This window comes from Leptidea sinapis, chromosome 33 (genome assembly GCF_905404315.1).
Source record: "Leptidea sinapis chromosome 33, ilLepSina1.1, whole genome shotgun sequence".
Lineage (NCBI taxonomy): Eukaryota > Metazoa > Arthropoda > Insecta > Lepidoptera > Pieridae > Leptidea > Leptidea sinapis.
The window spans coordinates 9557237-9581298 of NC_066297.1; the positions used below are offsets into that span (position 1 = coordinate 9557237).

Sequence of the window (24062 nt, forward strand, 5' to 3'; positions counted from 1 at the left end):
ATGACTTTTCTAACTATACCACAGTTTGGGAATAGAGCGACCGCCCTCAGGCTATTTAAAATGCAGCCAGCTTAGTTTCTTGCGCCCGTTCTTCTCAGGTCTGAGGAATACTTTTTCGAGTAAGTCGAGTTTTAGACTTTCAGTAAGTGATATAATAATTTATTTTGAATAGAAATATTTGAATTTGATCAAGCAAGTCTAATTTTCGTAGTACATCTCATTGCACGTTTGGATAACAATTATGAGAGTGAAATTATATGCAAAGCGCGCACTGCGACATGGTTTTCCGACACCGTGAAGTTAGTCGATCGTTTTACATCTAGTATAGTGTGAAGTGAAATCTAATATATTGATAATACCTAATCATAATTCATTATTTCAGACCCTGAAAGGGTATACAGGGTGTCCCAGAAAGAATGGATAATCCTTGAACCCCGCACGGGACAGCTCTCCAGCGCTCAGAAAAAATATCTTAAAAAAGTAATTCAAAGTTATACCCAAAATATGTTTTTTTTTTTGAAAAACTAAATTTTTTTTTTACTTTACTTCACATTCATGTGCACAACGCCCACAAAGTAGTGAAATTTGTGTAATATAAGTATCTATGATAGTTTTTTCAAAAACAAAATAAGAACTTGAGTTTTTGACATGAAATTTGATACCAAAATCATTTTGCCATAGTTTGAGAGTGTTTCATGAAAAAAAAGGGGAGCTGTCTGTCTCCCCTGCTGTACGCAAAATACACAAATGACATCCCGCTCGTACCGTCGGTGACTCTGGCGCTGTATGCAGATAACGCGGCGTATATTACATCGTCACTCAACCTGACGCACGCCGCCGTGAAGATGCAGCGCCAGCTGGACACCCTGCCAGAATGGCTCAAAAAGTGGCGGCTATCGGTGAACGTGGGCAAAACCCAGGCGCTCGAGACCGGGAGTGTGCTCACTGGCCAGCATAGGTTGCAGCTAAACGGACAGGACATTTCGTGGTCCCCGACGGTAAAGTACCTCGGGGTCACCATCGACTGCAGGCTCAACATGAACGAGCACGTCGCGAAGACCATCGCGTCGACAAACTTCGCGATGGCCTTACTTCGTCCAGTGCTCTCCTCAAGCCTCCCTCTGAGGGTGAAGGTCTTGGTGTACAAGACCCACCTACGCAGCCGACTCACGTACGCCGCGCCTGCATGGTACGCGCTCGTGAATCTAACTAACCGGAAAAGGTTGCAAACCGTGCAGAACAAGATCCTCCGCGGCATCACGGGCGCACCATGGTACGTGAGGAACCAAACAATCCAGAGGGACCTAAGAGTCGAGGGCTTGGACGACTTCACTCGTCGTCTCGCCGTCAACATGTTCGCGCGTGCCGACTCGTCCGATCTCCATCATCTGCGAGATCTGGCCCCCTGGCACGCGTGGCCACCTGACAGCTGCCGCTACCCGCGTGATCTCGTGCGGGACGAGGATGAAGAGTGACGTGTTTGCGCGCGGCTCGGCTGATCGCCCTCCCTCTTCTTCGGGGCTTATCGTCAAGGCCCGCGCAAACCGGCAACAATTTCCAGACCTGAGCTGAGGGAGCGCCTGTTCCATTGGCCACAGCCAAAAAGATGACCACAAAGGGGGGCATCCGCTCCCCCAATAAATATACCATAAATTAAAGAAGACGACCGCAGAGAGCAACGACTCCCACCCCGCCCGTTTCAACGGGCGGCGAGTGATCCCTGCTGCAGGGGACGAAAAGTCCTGATCAGCATTCCCCCACCGCGCCCATGCGGGTGCGGCGAGAGAAGACCACGACATCAATACCAATTAACTTATTTTCACAAAAGAGAATTAAATTCAACGCTATGTTTATTTTTGAAGAGAGAATCTGTTGCCTGCGGGATGTGGTTCTCTATAAATATTAATCAAAAGTACTGTTTTTATATCAGAATATAGAATTATTGGTAAAACAGAACTTAAGTAGTTAATTCATTTAATAATATTGGTGAAATAATAATAATTATTGTATTTTCGCATGTTGAAATTTAAGAAGCGATGTGAAATTAATGGAAGCTGAATATATAAATTATAATTAGTTGGTAGCGGCGACTGGTTGCGCCACGAGTGGTGTCCTGTTGGAATATAACCCTAAGGGGAAAGCTTAGCGGTTGAGTTATTGCTGATCTATTCTCTTTTATATCTCTGATTCTCCCCTTGCCATACAATGTACTGTTATGTAACGCAATAGCTCGTAGACAAAAACATGTTGTCGAGTTGATCTCAGATTGTTGACATAAACGGAAGGAAGTGCTCCGTGAACAATGGCATCCGTAATCCAAGTTACGTCATGTTGTACGTACGATGTTCACATGATCTGTGTAATAACACGATACTACGCGATATAGACTGTTATTTAGGGTGCCTTACGGTCAAAACACAACCCTATTACTAAGATTTCGCTGTCCGTCCGTCCGTCCGTCTGTCAACAGGCTGTATCTCATGAACCGTGATCGTAAGACAATTTTGCACAGATGATGTATTTCTGTTGCCACTATAACAGCAAATATTAAAAATTATACTAAAAATATTTAATATGGCACCAATACAACGGACGTGATTTTTATAAATGATCCAACTGACATTTGGCCGGTTTTTTAAAAAAAAAGTGTGTGTACTATATTAAAAATATATCCTATTTATTATAATAAAAAAAAATAACTTTTAAAATTCCCATTACAATTCAATCTATTTAGTTTCTTCTCTTTTTGTAACATTTTTAGACGGTCACTTTTAAGGCTTATAACAAAAGGAACCGTGTTGTCTACTGCTGCTGTCAACAGGTCGACTTGGTAGGTACCTAGGTACTGAAAATCAGTGCTGGAGTGGGTGTCCTTTTCGTGACGCCGTATTTTTTAATTTCTTAATTTTACTATGTATATAACGTTTTGTGTTATCATGAATAAATACATACTTTAGTTTACTGATGTATGCACGCGAGAAGTTATAACATGTTTGGCCTAGCAAAATTCCTTAAAATTATTTATTCCTCGTGCTATTCTAAGTTTGTAGAAAGAACAATATTGTGAAAATCTTGCAACGATGGCTTTGACAATTAATTATTAAATAACGAATACGGCTGTACGGGCTTGAACCCTTTGCCTATCCTAATAATGGACGAAGAAACAAAAAAAAGATTAACAAATGTCGCAAGGTCAGATATTTTTAGGAACCAACTTCATCCTGTTCAACTTCATTTTGTCTTATAGTGATGCGCGCGCATCTTACAATTTCACTCTCATATTTTTTTCATAACGCACCTAAAGAAGTACAACTTAGAAAGAAACGAGTAAACATACCATTCCCCTGATAGTATGTAGACCATACTCTCCTCTCTTGTAACACCAGAATAAAAAAAACTGAATTATAAGAAAATAACACAATTTTGTGGAAATCCTAAGTTATGTAAATTAATTTTTTAATAAAATTTAACATTATTTAATGTTTTACACACCTTAACCACGCTACGATGTGACAAAGAGGATGTAAATGCGTATACGTAATAAGAGACGAGACTGCAGTAAGAATTGAAATTAAGTATATAGTTATGTATGAAACGTACAGTGATAATTACAATATTATGGCGACGAAGCATAATCCGGCTAAGTTTGAAAGCAAACAGTTGCCTAAAACGTAGTAATTTCGGCCATCTCCGATTTTTACAAGATTATAGCCGTCATCTGTCAATCTATCAATGACTGCACGTTTCATAAAATCGAGTGAATCGCTTTTTTCTTACGGCCGTTCCCAATATTCAGTCTACCTATTACTTGAGATAAAAATCGTAACTATTGTTGACTTTTCTGTCCCAATAAAGTTATCGACGGTAACTCACCTTATCCGTACACGCTGTCTGTCAATGGGACGACGTAAAGCTTGAAGTATCGGGTATATTGGGACAGCTTCAGATTATTGACAGCTAATTACTGACAGTAGAAGGTAATAATTTATCTCTATCTGTAGATAAGATTAAGATTTCCTTCACTCGTTTACTGCACTCTTACATCTGGCCCATACTTCTATACGGATGTGAGGCGTGGACTATTAAAGAAGACCTCAGGAAACGTATAGAAGCTTTTGAAATGTGGGCATATAGACGTATTTTTGGCCATAAGTTGGACCCACAAGGTCACAAATGTGGAAGTCCTTCGCCGCGCAATCAAAAATGCGAACTCATGCAAACCATCAAGATGAGGAAAGTCGCATATTTAGGGACGTGCTTAGGCACGAGAAGGACAAAAAATTGAAACTACAAAGCTGACCGCCAACCTTCGCTTGTCGGAGAGGCACGCGAAGAAGAAGAAGTATATAGTATATTGGGAACGGCCGTTAGAGAGTTTCGCTTGGCTGCGATGTGACGTTATCGACGGTAGGTCCAGAGATCATGTAAGCGGGTAGTACGCATACCCGTGACATGATAATCAGATGTTTTGTCCACCGTCCATGGCCCTCGCTATCTTCAAGATTGACGCTTTATATTTATGTGACGATATTATCTATCGGTTATTGAAATTAATTGCCAATTGTAAATTATCATTGCAGTATTCACATAAACAATAGATAATTCATTTTATCAAGTATAATTTCTATGTTCGCCAACTAACTATATTATTACCTAACCTAAAAATTCAACAAAACGTAAAATTTTTATGAGCTTCCTTATGCGGTGTTTAAGGGACGATTTGACAAGGGTATCTTCAAAAAAGCGCGTACCTACACCTTTCTTAAGAGCCGGCAACGCTTGTGTGATTCCTCTGATTTTGCAAGAGAATGTGGGCGGCGGTGATTACTTAACTGAAAAAGTAGGTAGATTAGATGCATCAATCCACACACCATAAGTAAATAAAGGTATTATTACTTGTACTATTACATATTCTTTGGTAGAAGCGAGTATTTTATTAGCGAGAGTTCTAGTTTCTGAGTTTCTGGTAATAGGATCACCCAGCCACCAGCCATCGCCTTCCTCGACTTTATGCTCGTGAACGAGTACTTATAAAAAGCAAGTATCTTATATTTATGTTGATGTATGCACAATAACTTGATATTATTTGAAAATATCGTACAGTTCTCGTACAGTATACTTTCACTAGTAGTGTCCAATAATAGCGAAGTCATTAGAATTCCAAACGTATGCGTGACGTGTATTGCTAATGAGATCGAAAGTTGTGTGCGGCTCAGTATGGTTCCGATTTGTTGAGTACAAGTGGAAGGTCATTACTGTATTAGCTATCATTAACGGGATTATTATTTAAACGATATGTACAGGGTTATTGGTAAGTCCGACGTATAGGTAGGAGGTGATAGGGGTCATGCATCATGCAAAACTGAGCCATTATTGAATTATCATGTTTTTTAGCTTTCTTGAAAAATGCAACAGTAAAAATTATCTTTTAGAAATGTATTAATTTAAATCTCATTTTTTCTTCTGATTTATGTAAACGAATACTTAATTTATCAATATTTTTTCAAAATCAAAGTCAAATAAACCTTGTTCAATTAGGCTTAAACTAAGCGCTTTTGAATCGTCACTACAAATATTTCTTTTAAATTATAGAATTTACCACCTGTTCGTAAAAAGTTGAGCTCGTGAGATGAACATACCTACAAGAAACTTTATAGTGGCTGTATACAGTTCACCAGATTTTTCAACAAGGAAAAAGAACAAGAAATGTTGTTTACAGGGAAGTTTTAAAAAAATAGGGCTGTCAATTCTTTTTTTCCATACCATCGGATTACCAATTGCATTTTAAACATAGCAACAATTACTATTGAAGAAATTATGCTACTCGATAATTTTAGTATATTAATAAAGCCAGAATCAAACTTTGAAATCAGCCGATATACGAGTACATCTCAGAAATTGTTTCTTTCGCGACCAGTTGTACCTACGTGGAGGCTTATAACAATATGTAAATTGAAATTTTGTTTACGGGGAAGTTGGGAAAGAATAGAAGTGTCTGCTCTTTATTCCAAAATAAAATTGGAAATTGCGAGCTCTTTAGGTATGAACTATGAAGTGTGGTTTTACTACCGTTGGACTTTTGTCGATATGTTTGATTGCCCTTCCAGCAGGGAAATAATCTCTTAGGAAATCAGAAATTATGCGCGGCCGAAGTCGCGGGCAACTGCTAGTATATAATACAATAAACATCAATAGACTCGTCGTGAGCAGAATCCCTTTAAAGCCCCTATTTGACTACGATTATTAGATTTATATAAGATTTTATCCAATTTTAGAGGCAACCATGAAGACGACTTCAACTAACAGGCCAATATTCTACCATTGACTGTATCAAAAGCCTTTTGCAGGTCAGTATAGATAGAGTCAACTTGACCATGATCGTTGAAAGCTCTACAAATAAAGTCTATATCAAGTAACGGGCGGTCCAGTAAGCTGTAAGCTCCTTATAAAAACGATGTTGCGTCTGAGTGATATGCGGGATGAAGTGGTGGTATAGGTGGTCGTAAACTAAGGACTCTAATATTTTGGCAAAACTGGATAAGATGCTTCTCCACTAAACATGGTCACTCGACTTGTGTATTGGTAAGATGTGTGCTTCTTTCCAAACAACTAATTACTACTATCAACAGCAACTTTATAACCATCACCTTGAAAATATACATCAGAATTTTTCGTAATTTGTACATTTCTGTGTATTTTAAAATTAAAAGCACTACCCGAGCCATGTGTATTGTGTTTAATTATTTTATTAATTTCAGGAAGAGAAGATATACGACGAACCCTGCGAAGAGTCTCGAACAGCATCGCCCGAAGAAAAGTCGGAATTTCAAAGGCTCCGCGCGAACTTCGAGCTGGTCCCGGAGAAGCCGGCGCTCTCGAAGAAGCCGCTGGTGAAGGTCTGGAAGAGTACGGAGAACGTTTCACTGGAGTTCCAGTCTGCGAAGCAGAGTGTTGCGAAGAAGTTTGCGACCGAAAGGAAACGATCGAAGAAGATGGACAGGGTGGGACTCAGTTTGCCGAAAACTGGGCAAGTCCAGTTGGATGTTGACAGAGAGAATGTAAGTATTACCAAAGAGCATATAATAGTACAAGTATAACCTAATATATTTATACAGGGTATCCCAGAGCGTAACGATAACCCAGAATCAGCGGAAAGGTCCTCTTCTGATGAACCCAGTAGTAGGTATTCAAGTATCAACCAATTTATTGAAAAATTTAAAATACCACCCGGAGTGGCAATTTTCGGCATTATGATTAAAGTTTTGAATTGTTTGTAGATTTGGTTGGTAAATAAAATAAATCAATAATAAACTTTTTTTAAACAAAAATAAGTAAATATCATCTTTAAATACCTACGACGCCGTCAATTTGTTATTAATCATAGTTCGCTTTATTTATATATATTATGTTTACAAGAGACAGAAGATGTGAAGGAGATATTGAAAGGAGAGTGACTGCGGCTGAAATGGCTTAGACACGTAAAGCGAATAAGTCGGTCCCGCGAGACCTCGTAGAACATTCGTCGACCAAATTGGGGACGTTTTGAGAAAAGGAAAGGTCCGAAGCACCCGCAACCGGCGAGCATGTATTAAAAGAGTAATGAATGTAGAGGAACGCGTGAGGTTTGTAATGATAGAAGCAAGTTGCATTCTGTTGTCTCTGCCTACCCCGACGGGAACAAGGTGTGAGTATGTGTGTGTATGTGTGCACTTTATTTATTATTTGTCAGTACAATGACCGCATTCTCTTGCAACACCAGATGAATCACAAGAGCTTTGCCGGCCAATTGTACGCGCTTTTTTAAAGGTACCCATGTCGGGTCGTCCTGGAATCATAAATTATCAACATGGAACTGGAACCTGGCAACATAGACGCATAAATTATCTAAGATTAATTATTTACCTTAAATTATTAATACTTAGGTAAAAGTCGTAGATAATGTGGACTCGCAACACTTTGCCATTAAAAAAGAGATAGGCGTTACATTTTTAACCGACTTCAAAAATCAGGAGGATCTTAATTCGATGGATATTTGTTTTATGTATGTACACCTATTACGCTGATATTTATGATCCGATTTACATGATTCTTCTTTTGTTTGATGCAGAATGTTTGCCATTTAGTCCCATAAAAATTTGACATAATTTAGCACAGTACTTTTCGTTTTATGAATATTTTTGCTTACATGGATGATAATATAATTATAGTAATTTGTGTACGGCTTTGTTAGGAGTTTCATATATTGTTTATATATTGTTATATTAAGAATTAACCCGTGTCCCGATAAGAAGGGTCTTACACTTATGACAGGTAGTGTCATTAACGCTAACAAACTTTCGTCAAGATATTATATTTTGTGTGATAGTGTTTCACAAGAACGTGAAATAGAGTTTCGAACAGCATTTGAGTGGATTCCTTTGTTCCGTTCCCGTTTCTTGGGATAGACTAGGTATATTGTTTCATGCGCAAGGCAACTTTCGTAGGCCTAACCATACTTACTTTAAAAAAACACTATTCAATATATGATAATAAAAAGCAAGTAAATCTTAAAGTTTACCTGATGTAATCTTTTTTTTATGAAAATAAGGGACGAGACGAGCAGGACGTTCACCTGATGGTAATCGATACGCCCTGCCCACTCAAGATTATTTTATGAGTATTGAAAAACCCAAAAATTCTGAGTGGCACGACAACTGCGCTTGTCACTTTGAGACATAAGATGTCAAGTCTCATTTGCGAATCAACAAAAAATTTACTGTAAATTACAGAACAATCTATTACTTACAGATACTAAAATAAATAAAAAATAATCTTCGTTAAAAAAACCGACTTCAAAAATTTAATAGTAAAAAATAACTTAATAAAGATTTAACCTAAGATCTTTAATATTAATAAAATACTACCTTTTGATGATGATGAGGCTTTGAAGTCGGTGCCAAGCCAAATGTAGGTACAGCAGATAAGTTACACGCGTGACTTTGAGCGGGATAGCTTCGTTGTTAGTTTTTATATAATCAAATTCAGCCTAAGCGGCTGAATTTACTATACGTAATACATAGTATAGTATATAATGGATGTAAGTCTTGTGAACCAAGAAAAAAAAAACAAATTGCTTAACGTTTAAGGCGACACTAAATGCCAGCGACCTTGAGCGATATGAGTTCACGGCTGCCGGCCCACCATCTATGTAACAAAGCCAATATTTTCAAAATTCTTGGGTGGAAAACAATTTATATGCTTACAATCCTCGTTATTCACTATTAATCTGAATAAATAAACCTACACAAAAAAGTACAAGCTATAAGAATAACTTTTCTGAGAGAAGTACCAAAAAAATGCGTCACGCAGTGCCAAAAACTTGTTTAACTTCAAAGAAAAGTGGTAGTTCAAAAGGCTCGGCAGTGTTAACTATAACCAACAGCAAGCATTAGCAACCTACAAATAAGACTTAAGGGTATGTGTAACGGGACTAAGTAGTGTTCATAGCTCGAAATGCTATACTTTCACCACAAAACTTGTCTAAAAACACCATGTTTGCGTGTTTTCTGCTTACTCTTCGCCTTAAAGCATCGGCCAGACCTGCGGGACCAAAGCGACTGTAGCTCTGTTCAAACTGAGGCGAATAACGCGCGGAACGCGGGACGCATCTTATAGCAATTCGCTCGCTCGCTTAGCCTCTCAAAGTGACGCAACTTCCCGTGTGTCATTTTTGGTTCTTCAGTGGAGAAACATCTTGCATTGTGAGATCAAACAATCCCGCCGGGCTTCCCGCTCTTGTTTCGCTTCAACTTGAGCGACTACTCGCATCAATTTGAACACGTCCATACAAGTTAGCTGACACAATCGGCGCGAGCGACTTCCGTCCCGCGTCCCACGCGATAGTAGTCTCAGTTTGAACGGGACGCCTCCCGAACACATCTACTCGACTACAACGAGACTAGAGCGCGTCTGCAGAGTGAGACGCACGCGTCCTGTGAACATAGCATGTACATTTATCACGGAATCGTGTAGTTCGTGTGGCATAGTTAACAAAACATAAATCCACGCGAACGGAGTCGCGGGTATTACCTATTATAACATAATATCTTATAATCGTAGTTACCATGTTGTTTGTACCGTAAGGGCATACAATAAAAGGTCTTCATCTGAATCAGACTCCGATAATGACCACAATTGAGTTGAGATGTCGCTCTTTTAAATCTAAACAAAGAAGCCGCAGCCTGAGAGTTGAACAAGACTTACAGGATTTATCAACGATACGTCACTCGAACTGTTGGCTCAGTGGAAGAGCGCTCGCACGGAACGCGAGAGGCCACGGGTTCGAGTCCCGCATCGATCATCAATTTTGTTTTCAAATAATTTGTGTAATAGAAAGATTCCAAAAATGACCAAGTAATGTGTACTCTTAATATTGGTACATATCCACTCAGATCCTCTCCCTCCGTTTCAGTTCACAGGGAGCTTTGCGAGCGTTTTTTGTCACTTAAAAACAATGTAAGAACGTGTCAATTAGCCACACTTAGGGATATTGAAAGCGCAAACGGTGTCACTTGAGCACAGGACGTGTCGTTGTTGCCATTGCTCAACTGTTCATTAAAATAGTGTTTAGGAAAACAGCTCTTAAAACTGACACACTGGTTGTTAAAATCGGTTGTCGGCATTGTAGATGGCATGGCGATACTTTTCGTAACGGTATGAAAGACAAGCATTGTTTGAAATTAAGAGGAAACACAGTGTGATAAGCTTTAAATTAACTTACTTGAAGTTTGCATATTTTAATGACAGTAATTAAAGCATACGCAGACGTATTTATTTATTTTTTTGTATAGAAGAGGAGGCCAATGAACATTCGGGTAAGCTCCTTGCAAAACCAGTTTGTTATTTTTAAGTGATATCACTCACTTCTGGTATTAAGTATACAAAATTAAATTTGTTTTGTTTTTAAAGTGATAACCCTCACTTCTAGGATTAATACACAAATAAAATTTGAAAAACAAAATTTTATGAACGATGCGGGACTCGAACCCATGAACGGCAAATTAAAGAACTATTACAAGAGCGACATTTCAAGTCGATTTCCTAAAATGCAAATATTGGGGTTGAGCAGGTTATCAACTGTAAAGTAGATCCTGTAGATGAAGCCACAACCTGAGATTTGAACAAAGCATACAAGATTTTATGACGATACGTCACCCGAACGGTTAGCTCAGTTGGTTAGAGCATCGGCACGGAACGCCAGAGGTCGTGGGTTCGAGTCCCGCATCGTTCATAAAATTTTGTTTTTCAAATTTTATTTGTGTATACAAAATTGATTTGCGAATAATTGCGAATCTGAAGTGGTAGTGGACAGAGCACATAGTTCGGGCATATGGCCGCTGGTGCAGTAAAGTTCTCGAATGGTGACCACGTACCGGAAGACGCAGTGTTGGTAGTACCCCCACAAAATGGACCGACGATCTGATCAAGATCGCCGGAAAACTTTGCCTCGTCATGGCGATTTCTGGAGGAGGCCTTTATCCAGTAGTGAACGTCTTCCGGCTGAAATGATGATGATGATGAAATTAACAAAAAGAATCGTGTTCATCTCGGGACGCCTGACAGAAGTGATAACTTAAACTACTCTAAGTTGAAATGTAGTACGGCTCAGGATTCTTGATAAATCCAAAAATTCTGAGCGGCACTACAATTGCGCTCGTCACCTTGAGACATATTAACATGTCAAGTCTCATTTGCCCAGTAATTTCACTAGCTACGCCGCCCTTCAGACCGAAACACAGTAATGTGTACACATTACTGCTTCACGGCAGAAATAGGCGATGTTGTGGTCCTTTGCACAGGAAGCCGGCTAGATTATCTAGCCTCCCACTGGCAAATACATGTAAAGTTGTTAACTAATAAAAAATATATAGAAAAATTTAAAACACACATAAGAAGCAAAATAATATCCTAAATATTACAACATACAATGAGCCAAAACTGATGCACATTTATTACATAATGTTTACTTTATATTTAACATTGTAGTCCAGGGGTGATACCCACCATCAAGCTACCCCCATTTTCTGATATAAATTACTACGGGTACTAGTTACTACGGGTGTACGGTAAACAACCCTAGATATTTCAGATTAGCGTGATAGCATCACGTTACACTTTGCGATTGTACACAATGATGTCTTAGTCATAGAGCTAACGGAAAAATCACGAACGTTAAGGTGGGGTCACATGGTCATGGCCTAGATAAATTTGAAAAGTTTTGTTTTGTGGAATGGTAGGCCAAACGCTGTCTTCTTGTTGGTTAGTGATTACCACCGCCTATGCTCTCTCGCAACACAATTCAATAGTTTTGTTGCATATTTTGCTGTCACCAGTGCCACCTCACAGATACACCTCAAACCTCCCCAAAAATTTTTTTTTTCACAAAAATACAACCGACTTCAAGTACACTATTCCAAAACAGATATAATGTGCACTAAAAAGTTTAAAATAATTGCGTATTTTTATACAATCTAATTAATAAGTCTAATTCTAATTACGATTATTGTTATTTTTGGAATCGGTGTCCTTCCGCCGCGACCCGCTTTCACCTCTCGCCTCCTCGCACTCAAGCACATCTCACCTATAACTATGTCTGTAGTAACAAACCTATCTTGGATGACACCGACTCCAAAAATTACAATAATCGTTACTAGAATTAGATTAATTAATTACATTGTATAAAAATACGCAATTATTTTTAAACTTTTTAGTGCACATTATATCTATATATTAACGATGGCGAATATTACTCCTTCTGTACTCCTCTGTATTTGCATATAATACCATAAATAGGGTTTCCATAATTTTCGTTTCTCGTATATAGAGTTATTACGGTACACAGCTTATATTTATTTATATTAACTTTTTTTCAACCAGTTTTTTGGTTATCCAAGTCTTCGGTTTGGAGGTTAGTATAACATTGGAAGTAATTTTAAGATGTTTTAAATGTAATAAAACCAAAAAAAAAATATGATTCCACTTATTTTAAGGCTTTATAGTAGGACGTTTTATTTGCCATATAATATTGTCTCTAACATGACCTTTCAAGCATTCTCGTGTAGATTAACATAAATTTTTACTTGTCAAAAATCTTTCGCGTTTTAATCATGGGTTTATTCGTTATCTCGGCAACATGTAAGTCCAGCTTTACGATACCAAGGTCCCAAACCGCAGAACTCAGAACATTGAGTCAGTAGTCGGCAAAGCATTGTTGAAATAACTGCAGTGTTTCTATGTTATTTTTATTCTTAATTAGTGTTGTGTGATTATATTGCAGTGAACAATGATTGTGACTTGTGGATTTTGCATACTTTAAATCTATTCTTAAATTTAATAAAGGTAGGATTTCTGATAGATGAATATAGCAATTAATATATTATATTGTGCATGGGTTTTGAAGGAGATATATTGTACTAAAGTACCGAGAAGAGAATGTTATGTAGATATAATAATTTTTTTTTGAGTGAGTTTCTCACCGATAACGCTTATCCAATGGTTACCGGTAACCCAACCGTCCGATAACCTATCCGTCATAAATCAAATAAGAATCACTCTACTCATGAAAGTCAAGGAAGTGACACGAATGTCAAAAATTTTCATTTACTTTACCACCAGTTCGGAAAAGGTTGAGATTTAATGAGAAGAAGTGCCATGAAACTCATTGATTCGTCGTTTTACAAATAATTTCAATTACAATTTATGTAAAGTGAAGCAACAAAAATATTCAATCGTCAATCAATCAAAGCCTTACACGAGTTAAAAAAATAAAAAAGATCTAATTTACAGTTTCTTCAATCACTCCATACGGACTAAATAGGAAAAGGACTTGGGAATCGAGCGGAGAACTCGATTTTTCGAGTTTCGAAGATCATACCGGCTTATAGATTGTCTGCACAAATTTATAGAGAGAATAATACTTGGGTAAATGTTGGGAAAGGTCGGCCTATTGTTTCATTCCGCGATAAGGTCATTGAGCTACTGAAAAGGGGTTCTTCATTCATTCAGCAGTAGTTTTTGTAAAGCGGTAGAGGTAGCCGGATATACGGCACGTAGCTTGCCGAATGTCTGGTATCCGGTACCGCCAGAATGGGCCTCAGGGAATCAAACTTGTGCAGATTCTGCTGCAAAGCCGAAGCCACTGTCCAGGCATTATCTATAAATAAATTAAATTTGTATTAAAAAATGGCTCTATCTTAAATCCTACTACTCGACTAGATTATGATTGTTTTATAGCAATAGCAATGACAGTACAATATTATATATTTTTATTAAAAAGAGCGCAAAAAAAGAAATCTGGGAGAGTTTATTTCGCCGCGTCTTCTGTCTCAGAGCGCCATTTGTTTCCGAAGCGGTAGGAGTATCTATATGTATATCAAAAAGAATTCTAAAGGAATCAATTTTGAAATTAAATGCCTTAAGCCGCTGAAGACCCCAAACACATCTGTCCGGAATGCGAAGCCATTGCCAGATTTAGTCTGGGGTGTCTTAAAGTAGCTTCACCCTCTGAGGTTCCTACGCCTCTTAAAAGTAATAGTTCTTGAGGATATAATTTAAACTTCGGCACAGTATGGGCACACGTTTTCTAGTTTGTAGCCTCAATTTTTCCTCGTCTCATTTTTAGACATAGAGAGTTGAGGGCAGGCTTGCTAGCGCAAGTAGGGGGTGCAATAGATCCTAGGATTTAAGTGTTATCTTAATCCCCAAATCATAGTTATAATCCGGTCAGTCCGTTTCATCTTCTACTCAAAATACACGTGGGCTGCGGCGACTCTACGAAGATGAGCGGGGCACTAATAGCCTAAACACTAGATCGGATTTGGTCCGGCTGAAACATAGAACGCGGTCTGGTAGCGTACAATATTCGATGGATAATAAAAAGGCATAAAAGGCATTTATTTTCTCAAAATTGATTCCTTTAGAATTCTTTTTGATGTCATTGCGATCAATGTCAATGCGACATACTATATAGTATATAGTAGTATATGGTTTGCTATCACTTTACTCGTGTAGGTCAAGGAAATCACTTGGGAAAATATAAATTATATAAATATAAATACCCCATTACCTAGCCCCAAAAGGCATAGCTTGTGCTATGTGTTGCAATACATCAATATATTTAATATGATATACATACATAAATATTTATGAAAATGCATGTCTCGGAAACAAACATTCATATTCATCATATAAATGTTTGCACCTACCGGCATTCGAGTCCGGGTCCTCTAGCTCAGTAGGCAGGGCCAATAGCCACTGGGCAATAGGGGTGTACTTAAATATTGAGCATTAATAAGATGAAGAGGCAAGAAACTCATTGCCACTCTTACATCAATATTTACAGCTTCATCGTTAATATAAATAAGTTAATAATAACAGAATTGTACGAAGGACGATGTGACATACCATCGAATATGGTCGGTACCGCACGATGGTTGGGTCGGACCAAATCCGACCATGTGTTGAGGCTATTAACGTTGTACCTAATAAGCATGGGACGCAATGCCATGCCATTAGTGGATATGAGTCAGAAGTCGATGTTATTAGTAGCGTTGACGTCACCGAGCCCCATATATCCATGGTGTTGACCTTTCAATCTCTAATTGTTAGGGCGCGTCCAGGCGTAAAGGTAGACAATATACACTAAAGAACTATAAATTAAGCAGAGCTTATTTTTTTTCAATTGCTTAATAATAATGAGACGTTTTAATATTGGTCAACATCAAAGGAATATGACCCTCTTATTTTGAAGTATGAATTTAGTCAACTGCTTTCTGAGTCTTGTTACATTCATTGTTTAAATGAACAAAAAACAATAATATAGCAGTTGGAATATCAGCTAAAGCAGTATGGAAACTACGTACAAAAGTTCAAAACTACGCACGCATACGGGTGCAGGTATTTTGAATTTAGAACCCGATTTGGACAGTGACATTAGTGTAATAAGCGAACCTCGTAGTGCTTTTAGCCGCGCGAGCTCTGAGACATGCATTAAACCTGCTTATGTGTGAGTGCGTTATATCTAACGTTTATACATAGTTCACATACTGCTTTAGCTGATATATATATTTATACTGTGGTAAAGCCGATGTAAATAAGTAAATAATGTTAAAATTCGTTATAAGGTTTCTGGACGTTTTTTCACATCAAGTGTCGCTGTGCCAATTTGCGCTGTGCGCGCAAAAATCACAGAATTGGTGTCAGTGAGTCAAATATTAGTCACAAATAAGATATGTTTACAGACAGCCCACATAATAATAATAGTATAGATTAGATAAAAGAGAATCTTCGGCGTGATTGGAATGCCAGTTTGTTTTTCTCAGTAATAATACAAAAAAACATATGTGACATATAACCTGGTAACAACTTACGCCACTTCACAAAGCTATCTGACAACTTCCGGCGCGACCGTCCCACGGGGGACAGACGGTGGCTCAAAAGGGGTACTAAAGTAGCAGCGGGGTACTAAAGTAGCAGCGGGTTACTAAAGTAGCAGCGGGATACTAAAGTAGCAGCGGGGTACTAAAGTAGCAGCGGGGTACTAAAGCAGCAGCGGGTTACAAAAGTAGCAGCGGGTTACTAAAGTAGTAACCACTAAAGTAGCAGCGGGTTACTAAAGTAGCAGCAGGTTACTAAAGTAGCAGCGGGTTACTAAAGTAGCAGCGGGTTCCTAAAGTAGCAGCGGGTTACTAAAGTAGCAGCGGGTTACTAAAGTAGCAGCGGGTTCCTAAAGTAGCAGCGGTTTACTAAAGTAGCAGCGGGTTACTAAAATAGCAGCGGGTTACTAAAGTAGCAGCGGGTTACTAAAGTAGCAGCGGGTTACTAAAGTAGCAGCGGGTTACGACTTACGTGACGCGGGTTACTGCAGTCTACGTGTTGCCCTTCCCCGCAACACCCCCCGCCACCGTCTGTCTCCCCGTGAGACGGTCGCGCACAACTTTTAGCAGCCTAGCCGGTGGAACTCAATAACAAAGCGCGAGCCGCGACATCTTTGATCGCACGGTGTAATACACAGTCAAAAAGTCATCGTATTAATGTTGATTTGCAGTCATGAGATCGTAATAATTTCTTCGGCTAACACTGAAGAACTCAGGACCTTGGAGAAGAAATGAAAATACTAAATTCTTATAAGTAAGATGCGCTCTTGAGGTTGTATCTGCTAGGTTTCTAGGAAAATTGTGTCAGAGGTTAGGGAAAAGGTTGTGTCTTACTTAGTACAATTTGCGTTACTAAGTTGTATAAATGAGCTTAATCAGTTCGGTCATTACTGTGCCTGCGTGTAGAACCACCAGGTAATTACAGTGAGGTAAATATTTGCAAATTACAATAAGTTACATGCAGTACTCCGAATATACTGCAGTTATAGATTTTCAATTAGCAAAGACTGATACAAAACGAACCTAGTTCAGGGGGAACCAGAATTATTTAAGAAATACTGTATTATTCTTTTTCTATTACTCATTTTGATGTCTGCTAACAGTCTTGTATTTTTATATTTTTAACTGCTTTTATATATTAATAAAAAATTACCAAAAGTGGCACCAAAAAGTTTTAACAAAAAAACAGCCGACTTCAAAAACACTATTCCAAAACAATAGATATAATATGCACTAAAAAGTATAAAAATAATTGCGTATTTTTATACAATCTAATTCTAGTTACGATTATTGTAATTTTTGGAATCGGTGTCCTTCCGCCGCGACCCGCTCTCGCCTCGCACCTCCTCACGACTCAAGCACATCTCACCTATAACTATGTATGTAGTTACAAGCCTATCTTGGATCACACTGACTCCAAAAATTACAATAATCGTAACTAGAATATGATTAATTAATTAGATTGTATAAAAATACGCAATTATTTTTATACTTTTTAGTGCATATTATATCTATTGTTTTGGAATAGTGTTTTTGTAGTTGGTTGTTTTTTCGTTAATTTATTTATTATTTTTTTATTTTTAGTGAACTAACTAACAACTTGTCTTAATATGTGCAGATGTACTAAATTTTTCAATGCAGCAATGAACGTAAGCGCTTAATTGAAGAGTTCCGTTACTTTGCCATGGATTCCGTAATCAGAACCTAACCAACTACTCTCACCAAACTATCTTTGAAGTATATCCTTTCCAATAAAAAAAGAATCATAGAAATCGGTTGGCGCGATATTGATTTATTCGTAAATTTATCAATAAATTTGCTATACGGTATGTATAGCAAATTAAAAAAAAAAAAAAAAAAATATTTTAAAAAAAATTGAAAAAATATTCGTTTTATTAAATTACCTTTTTGCATATAAATAACATAACCTTACCGATGATAAGTCACACCATCTTTATTTGAGACGTTAATGTATTATTTAAGCACTTTTATAGCACACTAATTAGGCTTGTTGATTGACACACGACAAAGGAGAAAAGTGTGCTTACATTGTCTTTAAGCACACTTTTGCCGTTCCGTTATCAGACTGCGAATGATATATCCATATATGTATAGAACGTCATTGGTATTATCGAATAAAATACCTACTTGCCGGGTTTTTACTCTTTAGTTTATATTAATTTTCGTAAAATAATTGCACAATCTAACAAAAATAATTTCTGTAGGATTTAATATAATGAAAGCAGAATCTAAAGAGCAATGTTTCAATTTGATACACCTTGGTACGGGATGGTACAGGGTGGTACGGGATGGTACGGGGCGGTATGGGATGGGACGGGGTTGAATACATCAACGGACAGTTTTTTAGTCAATATTATTAAAATTACAAAAGCAGAAACAAAATATAATACATTCTATCGACTGAAGAAAATGTGATCTAGAACTTGCTTTACACAAAGTTTTTTTAGCGCTTTAGTGATTAACATTATCACAAATAAAAAAAAATATATGGCACACGTAACTACTACTACTACTAATAACTCTTAATACCGCTGAAATACTTCGGGTACTAACGGACTTTTGATGTTTTCGAACATATACTATCCTTTTTGTGTCCAGGAAATTGGGTAAAAAATATGCAACGCAACTACTGTCCTTATTAATTGGGATTATTCCAGTCGAGTTTTAAGTTATCGCATTGAATACGACTCCAGGTCAAATAATTAGTGCAATTTAGATAAAAGACACTATAACATTTGGCGTCCAAATGTCTGGTCAGTTGCTTCATATTGTGAATTATTTTATCAACTGTACGTCATCTAGTGTTGGACGTGACGAGTTATCGATGTTTTTTCAGAATTCTCCTTAATTGGGTATTTATTTCACTCTTTTAATTTTATAATTCTATTGTAAGCTATGATAAAAATAATGATTGACAATACAAATAGAATTATAATCAAATAAATAAATATTAAGATACAGGCATTTAACTCTTGCAGTAAGGGTTTTCTTGTTCCTATGCGCAAACAAAAATTTGATCAGAGCAAACTTTGGCAAAAGTAAAATGTGACGTCATATTTTATGATGGCTATCTCTCTCTTATCAGAAATATTAAAATCATGATATTATTCTTTTGAAGTTATCCTTCTTTTGGCGTGTTAGGGAAAGTATCAGAGTGATTTTATACAGTTCAGTTCAGAGGAAATCAAGCAAAACTTTATAAATCAAAATAGTACTTATTGTAGAGAAACCAAAACCTGGTTATGGGAACACAAACGGCAATATTTATGAATCCGGAATTGAGTTGGTGGATTACATGCTAGAATGTTAATATAATAAACTACTTCAATATTTAGAAACGATATATCTTTATCTGAGTCTGTATTCATAGTATTACATGCCTGTTACTGTAGGTACTTAAAATCCTAGTAAAGTACTGAAGTTATAAAAACTTCTATAGTTCCAATTGGGCTGCTCTCGGAAGAATCTCAAGAGGCTCGAAACAAAGACTGTCGTAGTAACCGCGAGCACCTCACCAGAAAACAGTCACGTAAGTCCACGAATACAGACTTGTTCTATATGCTCTTGATAACATCAGATTATGTAATAAACTCACTGAGAAAAGCGCCGAGAAGGAAGACTTAGAAATTCCAGTAGAAGTTCTAAATTTGATTGTCCCTCCTTCAATACCAACACATCAGATAGCACGTAATATTGAACCGTCTGATGAAGAAGACTACGTGATATCTGATTCGTCTCATTGTAAAGTGATGATGAGTGTTATGATTAATAATATTAGTGTAATATTTATAAAATTGATATTGTTTTTAAGTTGTATATATTATAATTTAGGTTTTGTTTATTTTAAGGTAGTGTAAGTAGGCTACCTATATCTCAATAGTTTGCTGAAATTTTGACAGGACGTGTATTACTACTGCGGGTATAACAAGAAATGATAAAAACCAAGCCGGTTTATTCATTATCCCAGTAATGGAACCAATTCTTTAATTATTAGTCTGTCTTTCCGGCTGGACAGTTTTAAACGGAACTTCTACTGGCGTACAACTTGTATTTTAGAAGTAAATCCTAACTGTGAATTCAATTCGATTTGATGATCATATTGTCGCGTAAATTAAATCTATGAGATTGTCGTCGCGGGCTACATATTCTCAGAATAGGCTAATTTGAGTCACTTATCAATTAGATGACGCCTCCTTTGATGTAGCGGAGTAGAATATTATTGAAAGATAATAAATATGTCAATTATTATGATATATCTCTCTTCCGCGTTGTTTAGTTATCTTATAGAGATATATTTATTCTGTAGATATACCGTTCAGCTGCTCAATGTTTTATTTGGCATATAATTATAGCTTTGTGCTAGCCTCCAAGCTTGTAAGCAAAATATATTATGTTTCTTAAAAAAAAATTTAACTAAAAACAGCCGACTTCAAAAACACTATTCCAAAACAATAGATATAATATGCACGAAAAAGTATAAATTAATTGCGTATTTTGATACAATCTAAGTAATAAATCTAATTCTAGTTACGATTATTGTTATTTTTGGAATCAGTGTCCTTCGCCGCGACCCGCTCTCGCCTCTCGTCTCCTCACTACTCAAGCATATCTCACCTATAACGAAGTATGTAGTTACAAACTTATCTTGGCTGACACCGACCCCAAAAATTACAATAATCAAGTGGAGCAAAAGATTTTATCTCGAAAGATGAAGATAGCATCTAGAACCATGTCGCATATTTTAAAAGATGACTTAGGACTTGCAGCCTATAAGAGACGTACTGGTCATTTCTTAACTGATAATTAAAAAAAGAATAGGGTGGTAAAATCGAAACAACTACTGAAGCGGTATGCAAAGGGAGGTCAATGAAATATTTTGCTTACGGATGAGAAATTTTTACATTAGATTTGAAAGTGTATAAGAAAAATTATAGATTTTACAACAAAAATAAAAAATGTTTATCGATAAAATGTTTGCGATACTGAGCATAACTAAAGTATTATCATAATTGTTATTGTACAATGTTATTTAGTGACCTAGCCTCGTTTATAGACGTGCTTATGCAAAAGTGGCGCAAGGAACTATAATTCATAAACAAATAGTATAGGTGCGCGTTTGGCAATATGTGTAACATAAATAACAATATCCTTTGAATTAGGGAAAAGAGAGAAAGAAAGAAATTATTTTATTTGATCACACACTTTACAAAAAATAAAATAAAATTGACAAAAAATGTATATAATAAAACAACACTAAATCTAAAATAAAAACAACAATATTTATTGTATGTGATCAAATACGGTTCTCTCACTCAGCATCGTGCTGCAGCAAGCTGCAGCGCTGGTTTTCAATGGAAGCCTTACATGGGTGACATCACAGATACAGCCTGCTCGAGTTTCAATTACTAACTTATTAAAATTAAATTATGAGAAACAAAAAAAACTAAATAAAATAAACGAAATACAAATAACAATAAACAGGAAAATAGTAAGATAACAAAACAAAAGCAGTATTACAAAACACACAACCGCTACCTGTTGGCAGCGCGGGCGTACGGTCTAAGTGCTGGAATGATTAATTTAATTTTTTTTTGTGTAGTTAACTTGCAGTTGCAATTTTGTTTTTATAAAATTCACGAAACAACGTTTCCATTTAGAATTCACCGTAGCTATTGAAATTACTGCCTAGAGTTAATATTTAATCTCTTTGGGTAACGTGTGGAATTGTAGTACCCCTCCCAATTATTGCGTTTTCAGGAATCCGATGCGGCATTACTTTATTACAGTAGTACTGGACAGATGTATCAGTAACCACATGGTAAATGTTTTTCTGGTCTCGTTACTTCTTTTCTTAATAAAATATTAAGTACATTATTTTTAAGTTATTTAATGAAAATAACCAAAATAAATTTTCGCTTATGAATTAATAATTGCTTATACTTTTATAAAACTAAATTATTGTTAATTATCATTATGTTTGTCAAGTTTAAGGAACACTCAATAAATATTTAAGTCTTCTATCAACGCAATATTTATATATAATGTCCTATGACTCTTTTCCACTCAAACAAAAAAATAACAACCAAGTAATATATATCAATACAAATAAAATGATAGGGGTTTTCATTTAAGCGCGCGCATCATGGAAAACAATTGGATATATTTTAATAATTAAGACTTCTAAGTTTTATTCCTTAGACACTTGGCCCTTATCTAGACGAAAATTATTGCGATATCTTCATTTAATGGAAATGGCATATTGTCAAAATCGGCGGCAACATCAAAGCGTGATTGACACGTTTATCACGCTACTGCATAAACCGTCCAATATAAATCATAAGTTATCGGAACAAGAAGCAATAATGTTTCTTTATTATTCGTCATAGATCTGTTGTGCCGAGTGCTAGTGAAGTTTGCTTAGTGTACCTACTTATTGGAAGTTTATTTAACTTAGTACGGTGTAGTTCTTACATAATGCCGTCCGGAATATATGCAGGTGATTTATTTGTGATTTTTGGTGCGGTTTATTTATGTTGATTTTAAATCCTGTAAGATCCGTCTTTTGTTAAATGTGTAGTAAATATTTCACACAAATGTTTGCATGCAATTCGAACCGGACTAAATCTAGACGGAATAGGTACTATTAATTAAAAAATAAAATTGTATACATTTTCAAGCTTGACTGGACTACTCATCACTACGCCCTTTTCTTTAACAACTTTCAGCCCATATGAAATTTCAAACTAGGTATCTATTCGCCCTCTAAGTGTATTATTAACTTATAAGAACGCTTTGGTATAAATATATTTTAAACAATAGAGTAGGAATATGAATAATTGTGCTTCTTACTTTGAAAATCACGAACACAGCTACAGCACTAGTGGTTCAACCCATTTTGTGCCTTTTTTTTGAAATAACCTTTCTCAGTGCTCTCTAACCTGACGTAATACGTTTACGAATTTGATATTTCATGTTGTATTATTCCCAGCGGCTTAGACTCTGCTATCAGTCAGGATATGTAATTACTAGGATGCCGCAGTCGCTCGTCGTACCGCTTCGCTGCAGCCGCGGCGTACATTTGGGCGAAGCGAGGTAAACTAAGTCTGTGTACATAAACAAAACACCAACAAGCAGGGTTACAATTAAAACTTATTGTGATTTGATCAATCGGCTCAATTTTTAATTAAATATAAATAGCGCGTGCTAATTTAGAATAATTTGTAAATCATGTGTGTTTTTAATTATAATAATCGAATCAAGTCGAAATTAAAAATTCTGTCTGTCGACAATTACCTAGAAAATTTCGAAAGCTTGCTATGAGTTCAAAAATTATTAAAATCGGTCCAGAAATGGCCAAAAAAGAATCTAACACAGAAATCAATTGGAGTCACTCAGTGGGAGCTCCACTCAGCTTCGCTTCGCTTCGCTCAATAATAATATATATTTTTTATGCTACATCTTCTATATTTTTGAATAGAATTCACAATTGTGTCATATTTTGCGTAAATGAATAAAATTACATTCTGTTTTGATGCCAACGATAACTTACAATAATACAGTTTATTCTTTACTACTTTTTTATGATATAATTGATATTATTTGAACACGACTCATATATTGGATGCAGCA

The 24062-nt window shown here is 36.6% G+C and overlaps 1 protein-coding gene across 2 annotated transcripts in view; it reads left to right on the top strand.

Moving 5' to 3' along the window:
* The window catches only part of LOC126974701 (DENN domain-containing protein 2A-like), a 65114-nt gene that overhangs the window by 16924 nt on the left and 24128 nt on the right, over window positions 1–24062 (top strand). The window contains exon 2 of one of the 2 annotated variants that reach the window (XM_050822278.1): window positions 6759–7058. In XM_050822278.1, the coding sequence (XP_050678235.1) occupies window positions 6759–7058 (300 nt within the window). Of the gene's footprint in view, window positions 1–6758; window positions 7059–13244; window positions 13378–24062 lie in introns of those variants that run through there. The other variant, XM_050822279.1, reaches the window with a different exon arrangement.